The sequence below is a fragment of the Anser cygnoides genome, chromosome 1, assembly GCF_040182565.1.
Source record: "Anser cygnoides isolate HZ-2024a breed goose chromosome 1, Taihu_goose_T2T_genome, whole genome shotgun sequence".
In the NCBI taxonomy this organism is placed as follows: Eukaryota; Metazoa; Chordata; class Aves; order Anseriformes; family Anatidae; genus Anser; species Anser cygnoides.
In genome coordinates, this window is record NC_089873.1 from 129,955,643 (window position 1) to 129,982,592 (window position 26,950).

General features: G+C 41.3%; 1 protein-coding gene across 3 annotated transcripts in view; it reads right to left on the minus strand.

Annotated features, from left to right (window-relative positions):
• Positions 1-26,950, minus strand: part of REPS2 (RALBP1 associated Eps domain containing 2) — a 96,338-nt gene that overhangs the window by 13,120 nt on the left and 56,268 nt on the right. For all 3 annotated transcript variants that reach the window (XM_066981470.1, XM_066981457.1, XM_066981465.1), the window contains exons 12-14: positions 25,262-25,304; positions 22,613-22,749; positions 9,233-9,297 (exon numbers count right to left, since the gene is read on the minus strand). In XM_066981470.1, the coding sequence (XP_066837571.1) occupies positions 9,233-9,297; positions 22,613-22,749; positions 25,262-25,304 (245 nt within the window). The remainder of the gene's footprint in view (positions 1-9,232; positions 9,298-22,612; positions 22,750-25,261; positions 25,305-26,950) is intronic.

Below are 26,950 nucleotides of genomic sequence, written 5' to 3' on the forward strand. Positions count from 1 at the left end.
ATGTGAGAACCAGCTCTGAATGACCTTCCTTGGGCTGGGGGCACCAGACATCCCCCTAACCTGGCCAGACAGGCAGCTTCTGGTGCTCACACTCTTACTGGAGTCTATATTAAACCTTGCATCAGAAGCAAGAATACAGCACTTTATTCTACAGCATGGAAAAAAATAACAGAGGTTTGGTCTCCTTTCATGTGTAGATAAAATGCAGCTTTCAAAAACCAACTGCTCAAGCAGTGTAGAAGTAACTAAACAGAGACATACTCTACAATGTCAATTGCAAATATGAATGAAAATTGAAGTTAGAATAAGATAAACGACCTGGAGGGGGAAAAAAAAGGGAAAAAAAGCAAAAACTGCTGCAGAAAAACTGATATTAAAAATTGGCCTCATTGCAGGAGAACATTGTTTTAACCTGCAGAAAACTGAAAGGAGAAAAAAAGAGTAAACTTTTTGTTCTGGTGAGAGCAAATATAAATTGCAGTACTGACGCCAGAAGGGCGAGTTTTCAAAATTTTCAACTGTTTGATAAGGCAGTTCCCAACGATACAACATCTATATTTTTTTCAGCAGCTGAGTGCTGCGATGTGGCTGTCAGCCTAGCAGCTCTGGCAGCTCCTGGTCTGCAGAGCAGTGGCTGGGCCACCGGGCTGGCGCGAGGACTGCACGCAGGCTGGCGTGTAAAGCTCAGCAGGCAGCAGGGCAGGGGCTGGCTGGAGAAGGCAGATGGTAAATATAAATACATAAGTACATTTGACCAAAAAATTTTAAAAAAGAACTAGTTCTGGTGACGCAGCTCACGCATAATGAATAAAACCAAGCGACTGCCATGTCCCTCAAGTGCCACCTAGTGGCACGTGGAACAGGCCATTTCTGAGTGTTTGGCTTCGAGGAGAACACCAAAAAATAGCTGTCCATATTATTCACAGCCTGCAGACTGATCCCGCCCCGCGAGGTGTGCAGACAGCAGGTGCTGGGCAAGGTAAGCCTCAGTGCTTTGGAGTGTCTCCTTTGCTGGTCACGCAGAAGCTGGGTCCGCACATTAATGACCGGCCGGCAGAGCTGAGCTCCCACCTATGGAAAAGTCCCCAGCCCTCAGTGACGGGCCTCTGACACAAGTGTCTGAGCATAAAAAATATCGTTATGCTGCTGCAGTGGATTTTGTTCAGAGACTGACACCACTTAACCCAGGCAGAAATATTTTGTGTAACTGCAACTTGCACCCATGCAAAGAAGGTTTGCTGATTCAACAACCCAACAAAGTCCCCTAGGCGAGGTTTGAGATGCTTTACAAAGATGTTTGCGCGCTGGTTCCTCCCCACACACATTTTAAAGGAAAAAGTCCTCCAAGCAGACGTGGGAGATTTCCAACTGCAATACAAGATTTGGGAGCCTCAACTTTCTCCTTGCAGAGTGTTAACTCCTGCCTCACTGACTACTGAGAGAACACGGAGAATATTCCAAAGGAGGAAGCTTAGCCCTCTGCAGGGAAACAGTCCAATAATTTTGGACAAAACATGGCACTGACAATGGCATCTAACTCCTGGTTTTTGTTTTGGCAGAGGGATTCCTCACAGATTTCCTCCCCTTCACTGATTTGGACACAGGGTGAAAGCCAGTCCCTGTAGCCTTCTGGTGACAGGTCAAGTGAGACTGGCTCCAAGATACTCCAATCTGAGCTCTTATAGTAGGGTGTAAGGAAAAGGTGATCCATCAGGATCCATTAAGGTGGGTTCCCTTTATTTTTTTGCTTTTATACCATGCTTAATATAGTATTTGGGCAACTCATTTCTCATTCAGAAACACAGCAATAAACTGCCTCCCTCCATCACAGTAATAAATGCCTTACAGTTTTTCCATGTCTTGGAAACTTCTCACTGTTACATTGTTGTTTAAAATTCTTCAGCGGTGCATTAAATAATTCAGGTTTCTAAAGTCTTGTCTACCCAGAGAGATTACACTGCTTATGGAATATGGTCTTCCAAGGGAAAATTCAGTTACAATAGGGTGAAGGTGCTCAGACGCAAGTGTCTCACTCATGGCCACAGAATGGAGCAAGCTGCTGACATAGGAAGTGTTGATATGACTGGGTCCACATCCAGGGTTATAGCAGCTGGGTAAAGAAAATCCCACTTGTGTGCAATACCAGTAATGCAAAAGATAATTTCCAGACCAGGCCTGAGAATATCTTGATTATGGGAAGAAGAGTATGTGATCACAGAAAAGAGCAACACAGAGTCTTCTTCCAAATCTCCTGAAGAGCTTCCCTTTGCAAAGACCAACATCCAGATATTAATAGGTTGTATCTCCTTTTCCCCCACTCATATATTCCCCCATTCTTGCATTTTCTAAGAGTCTTATCCTCCTCATTCTTTCTAGCAGAAGATTAAAATGGCCAACAAAGTCTCTGTAGAATGGCCTCAGCCAGAGACCAAGCCATGGCCTATGACCGATATTGAGCATTAGGACGGACAATTCCTCATCATTAGGGTGAGTATTAGGAATTGCAAATGCTCACTATCTCATGGTCTGATCCTGGAGCAGCCATTCATAGTCTTCTAACTGCTCCACGTGACAATACTTAACAGGACCTTTCTAAAAGAGTATGTAATGCTCGCTTAAGCACTAAGTGCTTTGAAAGCATCAGATGAAAGATTTTCATAACTGTAAGAGAAAGCATTATTTTAAAACTATTTTTTGCTTACATTTCCATTTCTTTTGCTTAACAAGGCTGGATTATATGTAGACTTCACACCCGCTTCTCAAGACAATCCAAAACTGGTCTCCCAGCATAGAAAGTCTTCATGGAGCTTTCATATTTTTGTTACCTGAGTGCCTTTTAGCAAGAGTTAAGTATATGTTCAGTCTTCCCCACAATTCAGTCTCATCCACGCTTATGCTCCAGGCTAACTTTACACATGGAAATAGTTCCATTGTAGTCAATAGCACCACCCACAGAAATGAAATTATCAGTGTGCATTCATTGGAATAGCCCATAATAATTACCTATACAGTGCCGCTACTTAGCTTTGCAAAAAAGTATTGAGAAGAGCTTATCTGTATAAAAAAGTAGGATACTAAATATGCTTAACGCTCAGTATGTGCTCACTGCAATCTTCTATCATCTCTACATAAGTTCATTTAAGAGGTATTTTTCCTCTTTCTAAACATTCTTATTTTTGTGCTTAATGGCAATTCCGAAGAAGTCAAGATGTCTCAATTCCAGTTTTTGTGAGTCTAGTCTACCCAAAACTGAATCATCAATTCTTTTTATTGCTTGTTACAGAAACTGAAAACGATAAGACAGAGAGAAAACCCATAGGGATGCAAATGCAACGAACTGCCAGGGTCTCAGTGTGCTGACTGCTTCCTCAGCACTGTGCAGCTCTGAAGTTTTGATAAGCTTTTTCTCTCCCTGAGCTATCTGAGGGCTGGCGATAAGGTTTAGGAAAAAGGCAGTAAATACAAACAAATTGCTGCAGCATTCAGCCCATTCGCAAGGAAAGAACAGGACCCAGATGGAAGCATTAGCAATCTGTTTTAATACTCCACTTCTACAAAACCAGATTAACATAAGCTAGAAAGAGGTATGTGCCTTCCACTACAGATACAGGCACTGGATTCCTGGCTTATTTTGCTGTTGTTTTTACAATAAATATGAATCCACGTTCAAAAATTACTACAACACGTTTTAATTAAGATACTTGCCCTGCTTCCGCTCTCCCAGAAACCTCTTTAGAAAGGATTTTATGGCATCCATCAACTACTCCCCAAATTCAATTCTAACTGCGCTAGTTTCAACCACTTCTTAAACCATAATTTACTTTGTCTGGCCGTTTTAGACTTAATATATAATTTTCACGACAGAAGAGGATAATCCGTTTGTATTATATTAAGTGGCAGATGGCAAAGTCTTTCATGTTACAGAAGACTTTCAGTTTTATTATTTAGAGGCTTCTTCAGTACCTAATGCACCGATTATACAACATATGTTAATCTGCGGCCAAAACTGCAAAGATGATCAAAACCCCCAACCATTTTCTTGCACAGCAGTTGTAAACGCAAGCTAAAAGAGTATTCCTTTGGTTTAATATAATATGGTTGCCTGGGAGAATACAATCATGTACATGAATTGCAGGCTGCCAAAAGCAAAATCCTTTTTTTCTTTCTTTCTTTCTTCCTTCTGTAACAAAAGTTCCTTCCCATTAAGGTCCAGGTGTCCTGCCAGCACTTGAAATTCCTCACATAATTTTGCAGTAAGAAGGCACTTCAGCTGGCTGAACATTTTCTCCAAACAATCCTGAACCCTCTCACCAAACCCTCTCTCATCCTCTATACAACTCAGGCTTTACCCAGATGCCATACAAAAAGCTAAGACAATACGAGGCAACCTGGGAACCAGCAAGTGTGGGTTGTTCCAGTCAAAGAGGGGGGAAAAAATTCAAGACTCAAGGGAGATATACCAAGATCAGCCTGTCAGGACTCCCAATTTTAATTAGGCAAAGTTAGACTTTGGCAGAGGGGAGATCTCAGGACCAGCTCCCAGCATGGAGCCGGCACGTGGCCATCGCATGCAGGAGAACAAGAAGTCTCAGCAGGATGGATGGGAGCCTCTCCCCTCCCCACCCCTCAGCCTCGGTGCCGCAGATCAGCATGGGCACGCTTAATTTGCTGTTACAGACACATTTCTTGAACTGGGTCCCAGTTTTCACTTGCAAGTCTTGATGATGAATGGCCAAAGGGCTTCAAGGAATTATGAAGTATCAAGTAACATTTTGAGAGCGGAACATTCGATATAGTAAGAAGAATATTATCTCAGCTTTCCAACAGAGCCAGGTGCTTGTAACTGGGAAGGGTGACCCACCTATCATCCCTCAGAGCACTTTGTTTCCGTGATTTCACCAAATCAATAATAACTAACGCTAACGATGGCCACTAAACTGACAGCTTAACTCTGAGCTCATATAACGCAGGGAGATTTTAATCTTCAGAGCTGCAAGGTGATCAGGATACTTCAATTTGACTATCCTAACAACTGCCTGTCTACTCCAACTTCACTTGACCACTTTGCCTTAGTCTGTAATTGTTTTCAGTGCCCATCAAAACTGCCAGCATGGAACCAGTGGGGAAAACAGGTTCCAGGGTCTCTAGGAAATAAAAATCCAGCACAAATCAGCGCTAATTTACAAAACCAACAGGCTTAAAATTTAGACTCCGGGAAAAAAGACTAAGAACATCAGATTTTTCAGCCAAGATATACACGGTTTTCTTCCAGTCCCGCTGTTTTCAAATCCCCTTATATAGCACAAGCAGGATACCCCTTTAAAGGACAGGAAGGTACTGAAATAGAGTAACTCAAATAAAGGAGTGTTGATCTAATTGGGCAACACTGCAGATAGTGAGCTATGTTGGAAAAAATCCTAAACCTATATTTGCTCTTCAGTGTTTATCCATAATTCCTATTAACGTAAATATGTCACTAAATCTCCCATAGTAAGCAGCAGCAGTAAATGGCTTCTGTAGGCTTAAAAGCCAATAGTAAAAAGTATTATTTTGTTTTCCACTAAAAAAAATAATAATAATAGAGGCTTATACGAGATGTGCATACACATGTTCGGTTCCAGCTCAGCTCCAGAGGAATGTTATTCATGAGCATCCAAAGCTATTTTCTGTCTGAAATTTGTGCCACTGAAAATCAGCCATGTGTGCTGCTGGCTTCCTATCACAATTCTTAGCACCTCTAAAAGTTACACTGTTTTTCTGCGTACACCCTGGATCAGCACAAAAGTTCTGGGACCACTTATTTCATTTCTCCTCGATGACTTGTGTTTAATTGATGACTTGTGTTCCATTAAGTTAGGAACACAGGATCAAGTCCGGGGCCACTGAATCCAGTCTCCTACAAGCCCAGGAAAAAAAAAAAAAAATATATATATATATATTGGATATTTCAACAAGCTGTAGGTTGTCTGGTTTACATACCATCACCTGGAGAGTCCAAAACCCCTGAAAGTTTGTGCCTCAAAAAAACAAGAGCAGAAAAGCCGTAACTATAGAATGCCCAGGGAAGTGAACAAGAGAGGTAGGTATAGGACATTGCCAGTGTTCAAAGGCTGTTCAATAGCTTGCAGCATATTGTTTATAATCTGAAGATGAAGGAAAACTGATACAAATAAAATTATTCTGAAAACCAAGCAGCTACTACAGATTTGCTAAGTGTAAGACGTGCTACTAGGGATTACAGAAAGTGTCAGTTAAGTTACACACAGGCACATACACAGTAGTAAAAGGAAAACACTTCAGAATAACGTATTAACCAAAACAAAACTCTAGTTTTTGTACGAGCCTGCTTCCATACAAAGTCCTTCCAAGTGCCTTTCACAGAATTTAGGCAAAACCTGATTTTTTTTTTCCCCAATAGAAAAGCAACATGAATTGAGGTTTCTAATAAAGCATTTCATACCACATTTCACAACATCGTACTGGAAACATCAATTCAAAACAGCTTGCAGAGCAGAGAGATATGAGTTGGAATTTGAATTAGAAGATCATAAATCAGGTATAATGATCTGTTGCAGTACCTCTCCACGCTACGTAAACTTGTCTTTTACCCATCTTTATTTATTAACCTTATGCAGTCACCTCAGGGACTTCAGAGGAAAGCTCTCTCCCTTAAAGAAATGTCTGGTGAAAGGTCTGAGGATAACCTGGGTATAGTTTGTGGTGTTTCACACCTTAGCGAAGGTGTGAAACAGTGTGGGCTGGCAGCAGCAACCCAGACCAGCAAAGCCAGCCCCGCTGCTATTTCCCTGTGAACTGGTCAATTTATCACAGGATCACAAGATCTGAGCCTCTCACAGTAAGTTTGTGTACCCACCGAGCTACAGAGTCAATGCCACAACACTGGTATCTCTAAGCTTCTGCTTGTGCTACTCTCACCCAGTGATCCAGCCCTTCTCCCCCATTATTCAGCTGGCTGCGCTGTGGAGGCAGAGCTGGATGCAGACATAATTTAAGGAGGTTTTGATATGACCGGAGACATTTGGCACGCTGTGACTAACCAGTGTTTCAGTAACTTGCTGAGCTTGATTACCTCAGAGGGCCTGACAGGAAAAATAATGCCTTCTGAAAAGTCGGAACAAATTTTACTAAAAGCAACAACAACCATTGACCAGAGTCAAGACACCATTTCTCTATTGCTATTGATTAAGCTCACGGGAAGTCTTCTGCTCCATTGAAATGTACTACCTATCCCTTGGTACCTCTCTTTTATGCACTTCAGCTTTTACATCCCGTGAGCCCTTTAATCTTGCTCTGAAGAGCCAACAGGTCTGTGCTGCTCCTCAACCATCCATACAAAACTGTAGTCCTCAGAAAAAATTGTTTCCCTCTCCTCTTCCATCAACTAATTTCCAAACCTGAGCCAAAACAACCACACCACAAGCATAAATAAATGGTGCATAGCCCCTGAAGTATGTGGGCCTTGCTTCATTTCCAAGCTATATTTATCATTGGCAGTACCTAGCTGCAGGCATATAACAAAATGTTAAGGCAATAAAATAGGATTTTCAATAACACTGTTGAAAAATAAGTTAAAATGGAAATTTGAAAAGAGTTTGGTAAATTCAGAAACGGGAAAAGCTGAATGCGTAATTTCAGCATCATCGTTTTTCTTCAGATTTCGATCCTCTGTTTTGAAAGCAGATCTTCCCTCCTACTTCATGCTCTTTAAACCAAGGGCCCCATTGGACTAATGCAATCCATATGCTTACTATTGCTTACATGCTATTTGTAAGGGTCAGCTAAACTGAATTATGACCCCACCACACATACTTTCCTACTTTCTATTACTTTTGTCACAGAAAGGAACATTTAGAGATAAATAAAGCAGAATGTAACAAACATGAAGTTTATTACATTTTCAAGAACTGGCTTTATGTATATTTTTGCTGGGTCAAAACAAGAATATTTTGAGGAGATATTTGATTAAGTACCTTTTTAAATCATCAGAAATGAGTAAATGTAAGCGATGCATGTAAGCAAAGCACCAGCTATATATTCAATAATGACTAGACATGTAAACTGCTCTATTTATTTGTTTATTCAGAAACCAGACTTTTGTATTGGAGAGAAGTGGATCGAGAAAGGTCCTGTACCACAGATGACATAGTGTAGGATACAAGCAGTTGGCTCAGGATGCTCTCCAGGGAATACCAGACAAAGCAGAAATGTGATGGGTGCACTGAGGAGCACGTCGTATTAGCAGTATGGCTATGCCACACTGTCTTGGGGGAAGCACGCAAGTTCAAACCGGAGTGCCCTACAGTCCTCAAGGCAAAAACTGGCTGTGCTCAGCTAAAAGGGGCTAGGGCGAGGAAGAGAGTAACGAGCTGCTGGTACAGCTGGGGGTAGCAGCAAGGCCTTTATCATTTCCATCATAAGCACAGTGCAGCAGGAGGTGTTCACCAGCAGTCTCGTGTGAGTAGTTCCAAAACTCAAGTGATGACTGTTTCTGGCCCAAAGAAAGTGCCTTGCCAAGTTTTCACATGTAATGGGCTGTTAGCTCCACTGTGGCCCTGTCTTCTATTAAACACCTCACCTAAAGGAGTAATATGTGAAGCATACTGCTGCCTAAGACTTAACAGAGCCAACAACATAACACTGCCTAAAATATCAAGCAGTATCTGGATGCAGACACGCACAAGTTCATCAGTTTGCATTGGACTGTGATTGATGTTCTAAATACAAACAAAAATCACCTAGAAAGCAAAACAAAAGAAATGCACCAGTAATGGTTTCAAACTTAATAACGTAACTGGCACGGGACTGAATTCCTCTCAGCATTGTTTTTCAGACCCATGGGTGAAGTATACTCTTACGTGCTATAGCTCCCTTAACAGATGCCCTCCGAGCATTTGATGTTTGAGAAGCAAATAGCAGGTATCAAGCCCATGCCTTTCAGGCATCAAACTCTTATTAGTAGACCAGCCTTACTAGCTTTCAATTTACAGCTTTGTCTAGTGGGTGCATGTCAGCTCCACTACAAAGAGATTTAATTAGCCTGTAATTTGACACTACAACACGCTGGCTCGACAGACCGATGAAGGACATGTACAGAACTGCAGAGCAAACTATGGAGTTGCACTAACTTGGAAGTAAGAATGGCTATGATGTCCACGCCAGCAACACAACTAAGCAAATAATGCACAGCAAAATGTTCAAACTTTGCCCGTACCTGAGATACAGAAGGTCGAGGGGGCAGTGCAGGTGGTGGTGGGGGCAGCCAGCCAGACCTCACAGCTGAACAGGGAGAAAGAAAAACAAACACATTCACTTAATTACAAATAAAACCAGATTTTATTTCCATGATAATTCATTGTGATGAGGCAGTATTCAACATTTTAATAACAGAAACCATACTTGATCTTTATTGAGCAAACTCTGTTTGAAATAACTTTCTCCAGTGCTTACCATTCCATAAAATGAGCAGTGATTTAATTGCTGTAAAAAACCACAATGTTATGATAAAAAGCAGAGATGGAAGCCAGTCAGCCACAAAAGCTGTAGCTAAAGCAATCCAATTCTAGTTAACAACAGAAAGGGCATATACTTATCCTTCGTACTTTGTTCTTTTTCCTTAACATCATTGCCTTTTTTTTTAAAAAAAAGTAGGGCTTAGTATTTAATATAGATATTAAAATCATAGAATCACAGAACAGTTTGGGCTGGAAAGGACCCTAAGGATCATCTAATTCCAACCCCCCTGCCCTGGGCAGGGACACCTCCCACCAGACCAGGTTGCCCAAAGCCCCATCCAGCCTGACCTTGAGCACCTCCAGGGATGGGGCATCCACGGCTTCTCCGGGCAGCCTCTTCCAGTGCCTCACCACCGTCATACTAAAGAATTTCTTCCTTAAATCTAATGTAAATCCACTCTCTTTTAAGGTTACAGCCATTACTCCTTGTTCTATCACTACCGACCCTACTAAAAAGTCTCTCCCCATCTTTCTTATAACCCCCCTTTACTTATTGGAAGGCCAAAATAAGGTCTCCCTTGAGCCTTCTCTTCTCCAGGCTGAACAACCCCAGCTCTCAGCCTTTCTTTGTAGGAGAGGTGTTCCAGCCCTCTGATCATTTTTGTGGCCTTCAGTTCACTCCAGATACAACACACTACATAATAGAGCACAGCCTGTAAAGAAAAAATCTGCCATGGAATTAGAAATACAAAAGCCTAAACAAACCCAAAAGAAATCACTTTATGTGTTGTATCTGCATATTACTACTCACTGGAGGTATTTTGGAGGGAAGAGGAGAAATAAGGGGAGGAAGACAAACCCTAACAGTCAGTTCAGGCCTCTTTAGCGTAACATAATTTCATCTTTTTATTTTGAGCTAGCATAAAGGGAGGGTAACAATCACATAGGTCCCGCTGCTGTACTTCTCTGTTTCTTTAAAATACCTAAACCCAATCATGGGACACAACTACAGGAGAGATGAGGTTTTCCAAAGGCAGCTGCAGAGAGGAGGGCAAGGCTAATACGGAGACATCAACAAGGACTGATAGGCCTCCTTTGGTGGGTTACCCTTCCTAGGTTCCTGTCGCATTGAGTGCTCAGCACTTGTACTGCTAAAGAGACGAGATAGTCCACGTTGCACTGTTGGTTATTTGTATAGCCCGAAAAATGCAATATTAAACTTAGAAATGCCTTTTACCACAATAATGCTAAGCAATTACATTTATACACTTTTTATTCCTATGCATATTTTAGAAAGCCACAAAGACCATTATGAGCCTTGTTACAGCTTAGCCATTTACATATTTTACACACCAAGCCTAAAAATCTCTTCATGGTTGAAAATTCAAAGACAAAAAATATTAACCATTAAGTCAGCAACATGAAAGTAAAAATGTGTGGGTGAAATTATTGAGAACAGTCGTATTGACTATACAGATATAGAGCTCCAAAGAGGCTTATAATGTTGTTTTTTTACATCTTCTGTATCACTACCTCTTGAATCAGAATGAAGCCTGGTATCACTGCAGACAGTCCTAAAGAGCAGACAATTAAAACCCAACCTAGGTTAAGGGAGCTATTAACATACTTACAGGCATATGAGAAATCTGAAAAAAAATATTTGAGTGATTGCTATCCTTTCCCGTGTGTTAATTAGCTCCGTTTATAAGGTCACTGCAATACTAGCATGATGTCCTCTCCACGACATTCTCCATCTTTTCCATGCAACTAATCTTCAGAATTGAACAGTGGACTATTAAGACTTCCCTTCTTCTACGGAACTTCAGATTGTTATTTCATTTATCTGAGCACTGGCTTTGGCAATTACAGCTAATAACAATATTTGAAAACACAGTCTAACTCAAACACAAGTGCTCTGTAGGTCAATCAGCTGCACGCTTTAACAGCAGACAAGTACGTGCACTCAATGAGATATGTTTATCTTCAGGAAACCTTGGGGGAGCCTCGCTGCAATGCTCGCTGGAAGTATCTGGGGGCACCTCACCTTCCTGCCACCACCAGTGGTTGTCGCTGCGAGGAGATGATCTCTGCTCGCTCAGCAGCTCCAGTGTTGTGGCTGAGGCCAGGAGCACGAGCCATGCAGACCTCCTGCTGAGCCCAAGCATGATGCTATGGAGTGTGCTGCAGCCACAAGCACAAGGGTCTGAAAGGCAAAGCCCCAGGCACCGACACCAGCTGCTGCTCTGGCCCTGCTGCACATACGCAGCCCCCTTCAGAGCCCTTCTTTTCGTATTTGCTGGCTTACGCTTCAGCAGGCCCTCAAAAGCAGTACTACAGGAGCTGTGTCCATTGAGAAATGGCCCGAACTTGAGCACTGCTCTAGAGATATGGCACCTACTGTCCTGCTCCCCAGCTCTTCCAACTCACTGGTACACCTAGAAAAGCAGTAGGGAACTCTTTACGCAGAAAGGTGCTGGTTTGGCTGGAAAAGCACATCCTGATATGGTTGCAAAGCCCCACACTATGAAGCCCCAAAAGACTCCTGGGATTTGCTCCCAACAAAATTCCAAAGGGAAAAATATTTTTTCTGTAAGATGGTCAAATTAAAAAAAATAAATCATCAGCTTTCAAAATAGGCCATACATTAATTTAGCATTAAAGAAGTTAGATGCTTACACCATGAGCATTTGACCCAGTTTCCTCTTTTTAATCCTGCAAATTCTAACTTAAGCTACTCATGAAATATTCATGAAATTCCTGCTGTTGCAGAACATCTTTGGCCTGTTGTTAGAAGGAAATCATGCTTACGTGAGCACAATTGCTAGACAAGACCAAGTTGGTTGACTTTTGAGGACTAATAGCAACTTAAAAAAAAAAAGTCACTGTTTCCCAACAGGGCAATAAAAAAAGAATTACTGACAGACGATACAGGCTTCAACCTTCTCTAGTATCACTACCCTAAAAAAGGACAATGTTCAGAGACACTGATACATTTTTATGTGTTATCAGCAGGTGACTTGTACTATTAGGCTACTTCATAATGCCTCCCCTCCTGGGAGACTGCCCTGCACAGATTGGTTCTTGCTGTTAGTGATGGTACCACAATAGCTTTGAAAGCAAAAATAAATACAGGGGGAGGTCTGTTCCCGAAATGAAAGCAAAGTGACTTGGGATTGAGCAGCAGACAGATGTCATATTTTCAGGTGCATGCCCCAGAGTTTGGGTAGGCTGCACACCATCGCTCTTTGAAGGCATCTTCACACCCTGCACAAGAGCAGAGAGAACGGGGGGGACGTGGGCATGCACAAAGGGATCACAGGGTAAGACGGAGTAATTTCCCTTCATACAGTTATCCACGCTTGGTTTGTTGCTGTCCTTATGTATTGCCCTACAACTTATACCAGGAAAACGTGGTAATCCTTCCTTTCAGCTGCTCCGAAAGCAACAGGGCCCCCACAGAAGCTGTGCTCCCCATGCCAATTCCACCAGCGGTGATGGGATCAAAAAGGCCTGGAAGCCGTGAGCGAGATGCACAAGCTCCATTTCACCAGGTTTTTGAAACGCCTCCTCGCATCAAACAAAACAAGCAATGACAGAAAAGCAGGGAATCGTGCTGGGTGAGCACACCACTCAGTGGTGTGGGGAGCAAGAGATACCCACAGGTTTTCCTCACGGAAGGATGGGCATTCGCAGTCCAAGTTCTCGCACAGGTCGCCTCATTACTGTGCAGCTTGGTGGGATTCACGCCAGAGTGAGCAACGTAAACCAAATCTTAAAGATAGCACAGGGGAAGGACTGTTCAGGTACCAGTAAAACAGATCCAAGTACATCCAGCGTCTGCATCGCACGTACTACTGAAAGTGATAGCATTTTCATGCCCTAGCTACTCCCACAAAGGCAGCGATAAGGCTTTCAGGACAATAACCATGGCTCTTTACTTAGTGTGTTTACACTTGATGGTGGACTATCAGCACGGCAAGCTGCCAGGACCATTTTCCTGCCCTATTTTGGCAATTGCGAAGGTCTAATAGCACTAGCAGGACACCACACTAGATAAAAAAGCAGGTTTTCCAATCTGAAGCTAGATAAACATTTTCAAGCAAACATCAGGATGTAATTCCACATCCTGAGAACAGGCCATGCCATCCTATCCGGCCACGCCACTCTGCCTCCAGCCTCCCTGGTGGACAAGACAAACCCTCAGCACTTTTGTTACCTATGGTAGTGGAAAAAGACCAATCGTAGTTTTCAAGTGGATGCTACTGGTCAGCCCACAATATGACTACCGTTGCTGGATTGAGGGAGAGAGATCGGCTGCATCACGGGTTCACACCAGTTTACGCTGCTTCAGAGTGCTGAGTTCCCAAACCAGGTTTAACAGAAGAAAGACCCATTAATTTTGTGAAGAAGCAAGATCTGCAATATAGAAACAGTTCCAAAAAGATAAGCCAAAAGAATGAATTACTCGTATTATACTGAAAAAGAAAGGGTTCTCACCAGTTGTTTGAGTGCCTTAGGTACTTTAGGAAGCTGGCTATTTTGGCCTTCCACTCTGAGGCTGGTTTGTTTGGGATACTTTTTCCTCTTCCGTTGCCAAAGGCAGGTCACAGAAGAAAGTTCTGTGTCTATGCTTGAAATCCAATTCCTGTTTACCTGTCTTATAAACTTTCCTCTTGTTCACTGAAATTTGACTACTTGGATCCTTCTCTGCAACCCTTCATTTATTTACATTCCTATACTTTAGCACAGCAATTGTGAAATAACTTCTTCAAGAGATCTGATTTATTAATTCTCACTAATATGCTTTTAGAAAGCTGTAACAGGAAAAAAAAAATCTTAGAGCTGTAGCCAGGAATGTAAATTTAGTGAAGGATCCTAGTAAGGTGATGCAAAATACCTTCTTTAGTCCAGGCATCTGTTTTAATAATTCTCACTAACATATCTTCAGTGTGTAACAGCAATGAAAAAAAAAAAAAGAAATTAGATTCCTAATAGTAATTTTGTTATCAGGTTTGTAGAAAGATTGTAGAAAGCATCGCCAATGCCAGAATTGGAGATGGGGCATGCAGCTTGACTGATAAAACCTCTCTTCTCAGTTAGTCTGGGGAAACTGCTCAGCAACTAAGCTTTGTTTTCCACAGCCAGTGATCCCCACGCATACTGTCACAGACACACTCCTGCTACAGCTGTTCCATGCGCTAAACACACTGAACACTAAGTACTTTCCAGGTGATTAGAAAGAGAGAGAGCCAGCCATGAAGCGCTATTGCTTCTGCACTATGGACTCTCGGGTGTGCAACTTCATGTACGAGACTGGTGTCCTTACAGGTTTGATGGGCCACTTCCACATTAAACAAGAAAGACACCACTAAAGGTTTTTGATTTTTGTGTTTTTTGTTTGTTTTTTGTGATGCCTTTTTTCTTTAATGCCCAATCTATGCAATTTAGCATGTTTTCACTGTAAAGAAGACTTTTTTTTTTAAACACCTGTCCCATCTTCTGTTTCGTCATATATCCACAACCTCTGTATTTTTAACTTCCAGTCTCTCATCTTCCCTAAACCACTTCACTTTCTGGTTACTCTTTTCTCTACCCTTTCCTTTTCTGTGTGTTTCTGCCTGGAGACTGCATCTCCCTCCCCCGTTCCATGAGCAGAGCTATTCGTGATTTTGCTCTCTCCCGTCACGTTTAGCTTCATTCTCCACCCACAGGGAGGCAGAGTCCCTCCACCGAGCTCTGACAGATCCACGCTGACTGAGTTTCTCACCCCGAGGGTTTCCAGTGGGACTTCTGGGTGCTCCCAGAGAGGCGTCACCTGCACTTGCTGGCTGTGACCACGTCCAACAGAGATCAACTCTGGCACATGGGAGCCAGGAAAAGCAACGGGCTGCCGCCCGCCATCCCCATCCCTCCAGACTTTTGGCAGTATCTGCATCTGCAGTCTTCCTCGCAAGGGAGGCAACTTGCCCCCCTTTTCCACAAGAGAAACAAGAGATCCTTTCCTGCAAAACTGTCTAACCTAGACCTCCAGCTCTTCTAGGATGGACCAACTTTTTTTTTTTTTTCATGGGATATAGTACGCCAAACAGGACCATGAAAATAGGTCAGCCAAGCTCACTGGGGCTGGTAGGGCAGTCAAGAACTTTTCAACTTTAGCAACTTTCACTAGAAAAGAGTTTTGGGGATTAGAATTTCATAAAAATATTTCACATTTTTGATAACCTGCAATAGAATGAAAACAGCACAAACCATTCCTCAATCCTAGAAATGCAAGTGCTATGATTAGAAAAATTGAGAATGTCATGTAGAAGAAGTTCAATTTTCACAAATTGTCAAGAAACAGACTTGAAAGGCCAGCAAGATTTACCCCATTTTGCACACAAGTACTCTCTGGACTAAGCCCTTAGAGATAAACGTAGAAATTTAAATACCTAGAGATGCTGAAATAAGTTACCCCATCAGATTCCTATCATTTAATAACCATTCATCCATTTATGTCCTCACTATTTTCTTCAGCCCGTTCAATCTTGATTATGTCCTTGTCCATCTGGGCAAAGAAATTAGCTACATAGCTGTAAACATAGCTGTAAACACATATATCCTTCATAAAAAATTCTAAAAGGCTGAAAGGCATAAAACTCTTCCATGCAAATCAGAGGACAACTTTCATATTTTATTCAGAATACGCTTAGTTCACTGACACATATATTCTTAAAGGGAACAAGACTGCAAGGAAACAGAAGCTTCAGTGACAGAATGAAAAAGCTATTCTCTGCTTTAAAAAAAAAAAAAGGCAAAATTTATGTTAAGAAAGCATTTCACAATATTTTCTTTGCAGTGGTTCAGTGGCTGAGAAAAAGTATTATGAATATCAGCTCAATTTTAGCTTCTCTATGCTTTGGTTTAAGTGTAAAAGACATTTTTAAATTTTAATTTTAATTATTACAACCCTTACAACTGAACATGTTAACTGGACTCTGCACTCTTAACTCTATAAAGCTGACATCAGAACTCTTGTATACTGTGCAAACAATATTCAGCAAAAGGGAATATTATGCAGATGATTGTAGGCATTATTGCTCTGCTAAAATAAAGGTCGTCCAGAATTGTCACCTTCTTAATTTAATCTTTTGGACTGATTAACAAACACAAGACAGTAATATGCAAGATAGCACAATACTACAGCATGAATAAAATTCTGTCCTATTCATTATTTAATATTTAAATAATTTATATTTATTATTATATTTATTATTTAATAAAGTAGTTGGATTTTACTAAATAGAGAGCAATACAAGCGTGATGAGAGGAAGGACTCATGACAAGTAATTACTTAATGAAATTCACTGTGATTTAAATTCAGCATTAAAAAGTGCATTATTATTCTAGATTCCTCTTGTCACTTCAACTTTGAACCAAGAAGTTAATTGGGAAATTGGTATTTATGGTAACACAAACAACATGACTCCATAATTCCTGAAAAGCTTGTCTGGTAGCTAAGACTTACAGATAGCTAACCTCAATACATACATATATTTCCTAGAAAATACCAATAAGCGTAAATAATACAGAAGATAATGCAATAACCATACCTACCTAGGTTAACTTTGGCAGGTGTTTTAGTACCCAGTTCCATGTGCCCAAAAGAGAAAGTTACCTGCATTTGCTCCCTGAGCTACAAATATGATGTAGCTGCAAACAGCTGAAAACAGTATTTGGGTAAGTATTTGGATCAGTTTCCATAAAAACGTATATAATAGTGCAGCAGCATTTTAGTTCTCCACATCCTCTCTCCTACACAATTATAGAACTATTTTATTTGATACCTGGACTAAAACCATACAGAAATAAACAAAAGTTGTCTGTGGACGTGCAAATATGAAAAACATCTCAACAGATTCCTGCTCTTCAGAAATCTCCACACTTGGCAAATAAACACCCCAAGGCCATACATTCACGGAAAGGTTGTGCTAGTTGAATGAAATAAGGAGCACTCGAAGTAATGGAAGCATCAAAGAGAAGACCTTTGCTCTTCAAAGGTATCAAAAAAAGGACTTTTTTCATACATTAGAGTGTTCCCTCTTTACTAAGTACGTGTGGTACTTAACACCTCACATGGTGAAAGAGAGAAAGAAATAAATGTACTAGCCCTGTGTTACAGGCTGAAACCCACATCCCCCGTGGAGCGAACCCAAGTTACACCGAGTGTTTGCTTACACGCCCGCACATGAAACGGTGCCTGTGCTGCACGTGTTCCTCACTGCAGGGGCAGCCTCAGCAGGAGATGAGGTTCATAAGCAGACGAGCGCTGAAAAAAATTCAGTCTAGAATTCATTTGTAAATAGTTACAGGGCTGTTTTGAAGAATTACAGAGAGACGTTCAGTCTGCTTCCACATCAACGTGAAACTACGCTGCCTATGACAACTATGTTGTTTCATCAAAGCAAATCCTCTTTTCCAAACACGTATCTTTTGTTCTACAGAACTGTTAATTAAAAGAAGTTATGAAATTCAGGAATGGAACTAAGTGGGAAATAAAATGTCTTCTACACTTGATATATTTAATTCTATTTCAGAGGCATCAATATCAACCTAACAAGCCCCAGACTGCTGTCACCGCCTAGAATTAAATTCTTTAGTAGTTGTCATGGGCAGAAAATGTAATTGAGCAAAACGCCCGAAGACAGTGGGTGCATTTTTCGGTTTTAATCGTAAAGCTGGGACTTGCCCCAGCCCCTCTTACCCCGAGGCAGACCCTGGCTTTCTGCTGCCGGAGAGGGCGAAGCGTGGCTGTGTGGCAGACCCCGCAGGCACCGCGCTGCAGCAATGCTGGCTCCCCCAGTGCCTGCTCCCTCACCCCATCGGTGGGACTGGCAGCAGGGAGCCCAAGGAGCCCCGAGAGGAGCTATTTCTGCAAACACCTCTGTGAACAGTGCAGAAGAGCTTTGTCGGCCACAGGCTCTCAGTGCTCACGCTAGGAGCTGTCGGCTTGTATCTGGCTAGACAGCAGGCTAGAGGAGAAATGAAGATGTAAACCAGGTCACGCACGTATTTAAACTGACTTTTTTTTTTGTACTTAAAACCTGCTGTTGTCTTTCCAGGAATGCATAAAACCCAGCCAAATATTTTCTTCATGTGTACATAGGACAACTGCCAGAGATTATATATTCAACAAGAAGAAATACACTGAGAATCTAGCTGTGCTAAATTTTTGTCAGATGCTAACACAGAGACTACAGCATAAAAAAGAAATAGAAAATTTCCCTCTCTTAATGAGTCTTAACAGAAATTCTCATGCACTCACAGGATGGGCTGGTATGCAGTGATTTTCCCCTAGTTAAATTCACTAACAGCCTCGTTCATGGATACTGCGGGAAAAACTCTCCAGGGACTAGTGGGGTTTTAGAAATAGTCTGCCTCAAGACAATGAAACTTTCACTGTGGCAACTTGTTTGTGCAAGGCTTGAGAAAACACGCATCATCTTTCAAAGCTAAGCAAAAACCAGGGGTATCCCAGGACAGTCTGGGGGAGAAAAAGCAGTTGGCAATAGGCATGATGCTTCACTGATGCCAGTAATTAATAACCCTAATGTTGAACTTCCTGAGGTTTCTTTAATGTAAAATAAGGTCATTCTACCATACATGTTTTCTCAACTATGTCATATCACCTGCGGAATTATTCTTCAGGTCACAACTGAGAAAAACCAGCTCAGTAAATGATAAAATACACTCCTATAGCTTGCCACACGTACGTTGTCTTCCAAAATTACGGTGTCATCTTGACTCGTGGCCTTGATGAACACAAATAGAAGGTATTATATATATATATACACACACACACTTTTTCTTTCTTGCACACCCACATCCACACATCCACACACACACAGATAGATAGAACAACAATACTCTCGTGTATACTACTAGAATGCTTGCCTAGAGCAGTTCAATAATTATGGGAAATTTGAAAAGTTAGTTCTTTTTTAGGTTATCACAATATGGGTGGCAAGCATGATATAGCACATGCAGTAAATGAAGCAAAACACAAACAAAACAGGGATCTGCCACAGTCATTGGCCGAATTTACCTAAGAAAAGAGATTTTTCTTTTTCTGCCCTTTAAAAATGAAATACACCCAAAAATGCTCCAAACCACTGATGACTTTACAATTTAAGACATCGTACCCATAGATCAACATGACCAATGAGGAACTGAAAGCAGAACTTAATACTACTGAGCACTCTTGCCAGAGCAGATTATTCACCAAACTCACAGAATTGTGATTATTTCTGAACAAGAATTAATAGGACAAAAAACAGTGTGCCAGAATGGAATTATTCTAATCACATAGGATGTACCCTGAAAGCTGTTAAAATGGCTAATTGTACTGTCTGTTTTTCTGTACTGACACTAGGCAACACAGTGGTACTAGAGGTGCTAGAAGGGATGGCCGCTCCAGCTGCTAATTTTTGTGGCTCAGCTTTAACAATGAGACTATTTTTTAAAACCTAGGAAGGAAGGAAAGCAGATAGAAAACATAAAGCAAAAAATCAGTCAAGAGTACATTAGGAAAGAAGGTGATTAACTAGCCTGCAGATAGACACTCATCAGGTTCGATATTTATGCCAGGGTATATTATCGCAATCACCAAGAAACCTAAATAGTACATTGCCATCACATGATCTATATAATTGTATCTTCTGATTGCAGATGGAAACTATTCTAAATTCATGCTTTATACTGTCAGCAGAAACAAGAATACAGCTCGTTATTATACAAGTGTCAGCAATTTACTTGACACGAGCGTGCACACTCACTTGCTTTTCCAGGGCTCTTTGGTTTAAGGTGACAGCTCTCCATTTCTCTGCTCTCTTGCAAACTCTCTTTTTAGAAATTGCACCTCATTAGAGCATTTGGCTATTAAACAATGACCACCCCACAAGGAAGAACTGTCTTTAGGTGACAAAGGTATCTGAATACACGAAATGATGAGACTGGAACTTCTAATGAAAAGCAAGTCCAATAGGGAAAGAATGAAAAAAAAAAAGGGAGGTGGTGAAAACAAGAGAAGTAGAAGAAAATAAAGCAGATGTAGAAAGTCTTATTATCAATAGGATGTTACAGAATAACGAACATTCGGGGCTTCGTGATGGAAAAGAGCATGCTCACGTTTCTTCGTAGAATAAAGACCTGAAAATAGCACTTCCAATGCAGACATTTTTAATGAAACAAAAGCAAGGTAAATGCACCATGGTAGCTGGGGGTGCAGGGATGGCTTGATTTAATTCCTCCTCTTTCTGACGATGCAGACTTTGGACTGGAACCCTTATTAGTGGAAGGCTACAAATTGTTTAAGAAATTCTTCCTTAAATCCTCTAAGGCTACAAATTTCTCCTTATTCTTCCACAATGAGTATTTACATTTTTGATACAAAATATAAGAGCTCCATTAGAAGAGACTGAAAGAAGGCCACCCCAAACATTTAGCATTTCCACCAGGGCACATTCAAGAGACAGAAAATTGTAGGCCAACACCCTGCAGGCAAAGAAGGAAGCTGAACCTCTGGGAGACCTTTCACATTTCTGCAATTTGGTAGCACACAGTATTTCAGGTTTTGTCAACCTAGAGCCAATTCTCATTCCAGCTATGAATATCTGTAATTTTGAACTGAGTATGATGAATAGTTTTAGGGTAATGAAAGTACTTTTTCTTTTTTCCTGGTTCCCAAATGAGCAATTGCCTATCCCCTATTACTTGTCCCATTTCCAGTGATGAAGTACTACAAAATGGATCGATGAATTATCCTTTTTCTGTCACTCATATTTTATAACACTTTCACTTTGCTAAGTTGCCCAGAAGAATTTACTTTACATCAAAAGCAATGGTGACTTTCAAGAAGATCCATTTCAAAGCAAGATGTTACTTTTCATTCACAGAATGATTTCTTAGAAAATTTACATTCTCCTTTCATTCGTGTTCCAAGAGAAACTTAAATCCAAGTTTATTTCTTTCCAGTTATGCTTTTTATCTGGATTCTGAGAAGATTTGCTGCCTTAGGAAATGTGTACTTGGCTCCATTTGTTTTCTTTTTGATGTTGGTGGAATCAAAATTGGGGGCAATAGATCCCTGCACAGGAACCACAGTCAAAGATTGAGAATTGCTTCTCTGTGTAAGGAAAAAACAAAATTTGTTTATTCCTAGTGAGTTTCAGGGTTCAGCACATATAACAGGACTCTTGAATTCTGCCTGGTGTTTGACACAAAAGAATGTCTTATAAAGCAAGAGGTGAAACTCTTTCCTTTCAACTCCAACAACCACATAAGAGAACCCAGTTAAAACATTCCTTGACACAGTCAGACCTTGGCGTTCCTCTGAAGCATAAACATGACCATGTTTAACCTAGTCCTTGAATCAGATGATTGGTGTGCGCTGCACAAACCTCTGGCCTGGTTCAAGGACACTGGCAGAGCACAACAACGCTGGGTGCCTGCTATCCTGAACAAACAGCTCCTCTTTCCACCACTCGCTGTGCAACACAAAAGCAATGCTCCAACACTAAAGCACTGGAGAATGGTTTTCCTTCATTTCCCTCCAGCTAGTATTCTATATCTTTCTCTCCCCTCAACATGTACCCATGTCAAAAGAAATTTCCCTTTCTTTTTAGTCAAAGAATGGTTTCTGATTGCCCCCATGCATATGGAAGACTTTAACATCAAAAACGTTTGCGCACGACAAATTACACTTTCTCCCAGTTCAAACATTCAGGGTTTTCTTTCTGCTTCTGAACTACAAAAAATTAAATAGTAATAAAAATCAAATGTATTGTAGTTACTGATGAGAACTGTTTAAACAGCAAGACTAGTTATAAACAGTCAGTGATGACAGACTACCATATGTTAGGCTTCCTGTTATCGTGCCAGAAAACATTATAATCACCTTAATTATGGCAACAGAGTGATTTTTCTCCTCACTGGTGATATAATGCAATAAAGTGCAACTTCTTCTGTTCTACAGTATATTACTGTCTATAGCACAGACAAGCATATGCACATATTGTCAAGCATTCGTGCAAACAGATCAATTTGCCAAACATGCAATTAACCTAAATGGTCTCAAAAGAAGGAAAGAAAGCAAACTTTACCTTGTGTGTTTTGTTGAAATATTTTGTTCAGATCCAAAGAGGAAGCTCTGGAATGTGATTTCTGTGGCCTTGGAGGTGGAGTAGGGGGCTCTTCTCCCTTTTTCATGGCATCTTCTATTGATGTGCTAGAATAAGACCTAAGGAAGAAAAGATATAAAAGCAGAAAACACTTAATTTCAGAAATTCATCTTAAACAACTACAGTGAATAGTATCTAAAAATACACTGACCAGAACTCAAGTTCATGGTGGAAATCCCTCACCCTACTGACTAAAAGTTCCCCTTATAACACGGCAGATTTATTTGGCAACAGAGGGAACTAAGCATATGGGGAAATAAACGGGTCACACTTACAAGGCTAATGTTTTTTAAGGCCTTTTATACCACAGTTTCAGGCTCTTCTCGTGTAACTTTATCTGCCACTAGGATAATTGCAGCAACTATTCTGAATAAACGTGGGTAAAAAATAATTCTCTTTACAGCTTATGTTGCTTGCCTTTCACAACCGTGAGGGTAGTGTATATAGAGGTACAGCTTCAACTTGCCTCTTGCAAGTACACATTTTGTAAACTGTAATATTCTAACTACCAGAGTAAATTTTTCAGAGCAAACTGTCACCAAATTCCAAAAAAAAAAATCCAGAAAAACGGAGTGAATCCAAAGCAGCCCATACTGCTCAAGTACATATGTCAGTACACCTTTCTAGGCTGCTCCAGGTAAGTCCATATCATGCTAATCCCAGTGCAGCGCATTTGCTAAGAATTCTGATTTTGCTGAATAATGTCCAATATTTTTCAGCTGTTGCAGTTACCAGCTTTTTCTGCAAGACCGAGAGTTTTGTTCAAAATGAGCATTGACAACGTGAGATGTTATACTTACTGTAATACATTATGCATGGCAGGCAAGACCAAAAACACATTCGAGGAGAACAGAAATAACTCCCACTAATGGGAAACGGATCTTTTCTTGCCAAGCAGGCTGTTGTTAGAACACAGCTATTTAGCGGGACAGACATTTGGCAATGCTGATCCTATATTTCTGATGTAAACTTTAATAAATACAGGAGTGAAAGCTGCAATTGCTTCAAAATTTACATGTGACACAAAAACCTCTGCTGATGCTGAATTTTTCGGTCTTGGTGGAGCTTTGAATTCCATGGCCCTATCATTTAAGACCTAACCCAACCCCTCTGAAATAAATGGGAATGTTTTTTTGATGTTTTTTGTTTGCCTGTTTTTTACTTTCTTAAACTTTTATTTTCCATAATATGTGGTATATATTTTACTTGCCTTACAATTGCACAACCTAACAGTTTGATATATTTTTTTTTAAAGAAAGAATAAGACAATGTGTATGAGATAAAAATATGCCTGCTGCAGCAGTGCCAACACAGAGCTCTGTGACAGTGAATCGCTGCTTACAACAGACAGACCTGGGCACCTAAGAGTCAGCAGCTAAGAGTTTGCACAGCTCATGCTAGAGAGCCAGCCTCCTGAGCTGGGAGCTGTAAGAGACTCGAATCGTAGCCTCTGGTGGTAAGGCACGCATGAAGACAGACAGCCCTGAGGCTGTAGAGCCCTCCAGGCTGTGCCAGGCTGAAGGTCTGGGTGCAAGGATGTGCCTAGGGAACTTTAGCCCCAACTTCTGCATTGACACAGTGAGATATAGTCACATGTGAGACTGTCATGTGTGACACAGTAGTCACATTCAAGTGACTTTTTTCAAATGTTTAAGCAATGCTTACTATTTTATGCATTTTTTTTGCTTAAAATATATTTGTATGTGTCTTACATAAAATATTTTTATGTATTTTTTGCATACTTCACGATTCTGTAACACAGCAAGAGAATTTAAAACAGTGTGACGACAAAAAAGCTTTGGCTAGCAGCAGAAAAATGACAGACAAGGCAGTTCAGCCTTTCTGGATGTGGGTCCTAAGAACAGAGGATTTCTACCTTCATTCATTATGCGGATTGCTCATCCTCTCTAATTAGCAGCCTTTGACAAGCTTAGAGGGAGGGAGCTCTTGCTATACTCTCATTGCCTAAGAAAAAGAAATCAAGCTCCCCTGACCAGCTCAAAAAAAATGAAAGCTTTAAGGTGAACGAATGATATGGCTGTACAACAGAAGAACCCAAACCAATACATAATTATTTTATACACAGTATTTCCTTGCACAGGTCTCCCTCTTCTTTAAAATACCCAAATTCAGCAGGTGCCATTTCCCTCACGTAGCAGCGTGAGTCCGTAAGCCTCTTCCACCACAACCAGCCAGCCACAGTCACGCACACGCACGCTGACAAAAGGATGCACTCACCCACACCTGAGAGCTGAGCTGCTGCTGCTGCAGCAGGAGCGTGAGGCATCTCCCTCCATACACAGCCACTGCCCCGATTTCAACAGCAACACCACCCCGAGGAGGCAGCCGGGATGGGCAGATGGAGAAAAGTGCCAGCGCCTTGTGACCCGAGACCACAGGGTGCTAGGCAGTGCTCCTGGGGCATCCAGAGCTTACAGATCCCGCCTGGTAAATCTCTCAGATCTGAGCGGTACTTCCAGCACGGCACCAGTAAAACACTGCGACACCAGTTATCGAGTCTAACATCAGAGGAATGTACGTCTTATCCCGAAACAGAAATGAAAGTGGTACCTGGATCTGGGTCTGGCTTTAAGTGCATTAGGTTCCTGAGGAGCTGAAAGAGAAAAGAAAAATCACCTGCTAAGACAAATCATGCTAAATAAGAGCTGTGGGATCAGTGTTTATTAAAACTGGGAGTGTGGCAAATGTGGATGTGAGAGCTTGCTCATCCCACACGAGCAATGGAGACTTGTTTTCACTTCTCCTTCCCCTTTCTTTCTGTAGTATGTAAATGTCCTAAGAATTTGAAAGCATAGTCAGAACCTCACCTTCTACTTTGGTTAACACAAAGCAGGGAAAGCAATAGGTCTGATGCTGTCTTGACAAAGAAGTGCTGGCAAGCAACACAGAAATAGCATAAGCTGTCCATAGAAAACACCTTTCTCCTGGTGCAAACATCTATTTGTTTTCCTACATCCCCAAGCACAAAGGTTTATGTCCTTCCTAAGTACTTCAACTAATTAGTGTAAAAGTCCATGTTCTTGCCAACCATAAAAATTTTTAACACATCAGGTTGAGGTTACTTTGACATTGGGGAGGAATGATATTTTAAGGTAGAAAGTTTTACAGGCTAAGTGTTGGCCAAAAACATTTCTATCAACGTAAAAAAATGATTATTTTATGTGGGTGAATTCTGAATATCCTGCCACCTCCACCGGGTTTTACGTAATAGGAAAACAACAGTACTGAATCACCTTCTCTGGGTTACTCCTCGAAGCTGTTCCTTGGTTTGCACAGACTTGGCTGTTCATAGAACCGTAGAACATCCTGAGTTGGAAGGGACCCACAAGCATCATCGAGTCCAACTCTTGGGTCCCCAAAGGACCACCAAAAAAAAAAATGTCCAAATGAATGCTTCCTGAAGTGAGTTGGGCTTGGTGCTGTGACCACAGCCCTGGGGAGCCTGTTCCAGTGCTTGACCACCCTCTTGGCGAAGAGCCTTTTCCTGACACCCAGCCTGAACTGCCCCTGTCGCAGCTTCATGCTGTTCCCTCGGGTCCTGTTGCTGGTCACCAGAGAACTGTTACTCTCCTCGCTAACATAAAATAATCTTGACAAAATATGTCTCTGTGAGTGCTTTCAAATTCAGCCCACTGAGATACCCTCAAAGTACTGCAGCAGCGTAAGTGATCCCAATGCACACACAAAGTCGCTGTACAGCACTACATGAGAACACAGCAGATTCCCCCAAACAGAGCAGGAGCTACCTGTGGCAGCAGCTGGCAAATACTGACCTTTTAATGGCTTGTATTGTGTCACTGCATAGACCCTACACAAGAGGCTTGAGACATACAGAACACAAGAAATAGCATATGGCACGTCTAGAGCCACACACTGTTCCTTCATAAAGGAAATATGCTTTCAGGATCATGCAGTGCTACAGTGATACAAAAAAAAGAAAAAAAAAAAGAAAAACTAACAAAAAACACTCATAAACCAAGTTCTAGTAGATTATTGTCACCAGCAAACTGGCCCACAGTCATTCCAGAGTTCTGTGCAACAAACTCTTAGTAAAGCAACTAAGGAAGAAAGAGGGAATTACTATTAAAATATGCAGTGGTGATAATCCCCCTCTCCCTGCGTCAGACTCCCAGAGAGCACAACTTTAGAAACTGCTTCCCTACAGCCATATGACCCAATTTTTCCAATGCTGAATTGCTGATTATTAAATTACATGCACAATTATTAAATAAATGTCAT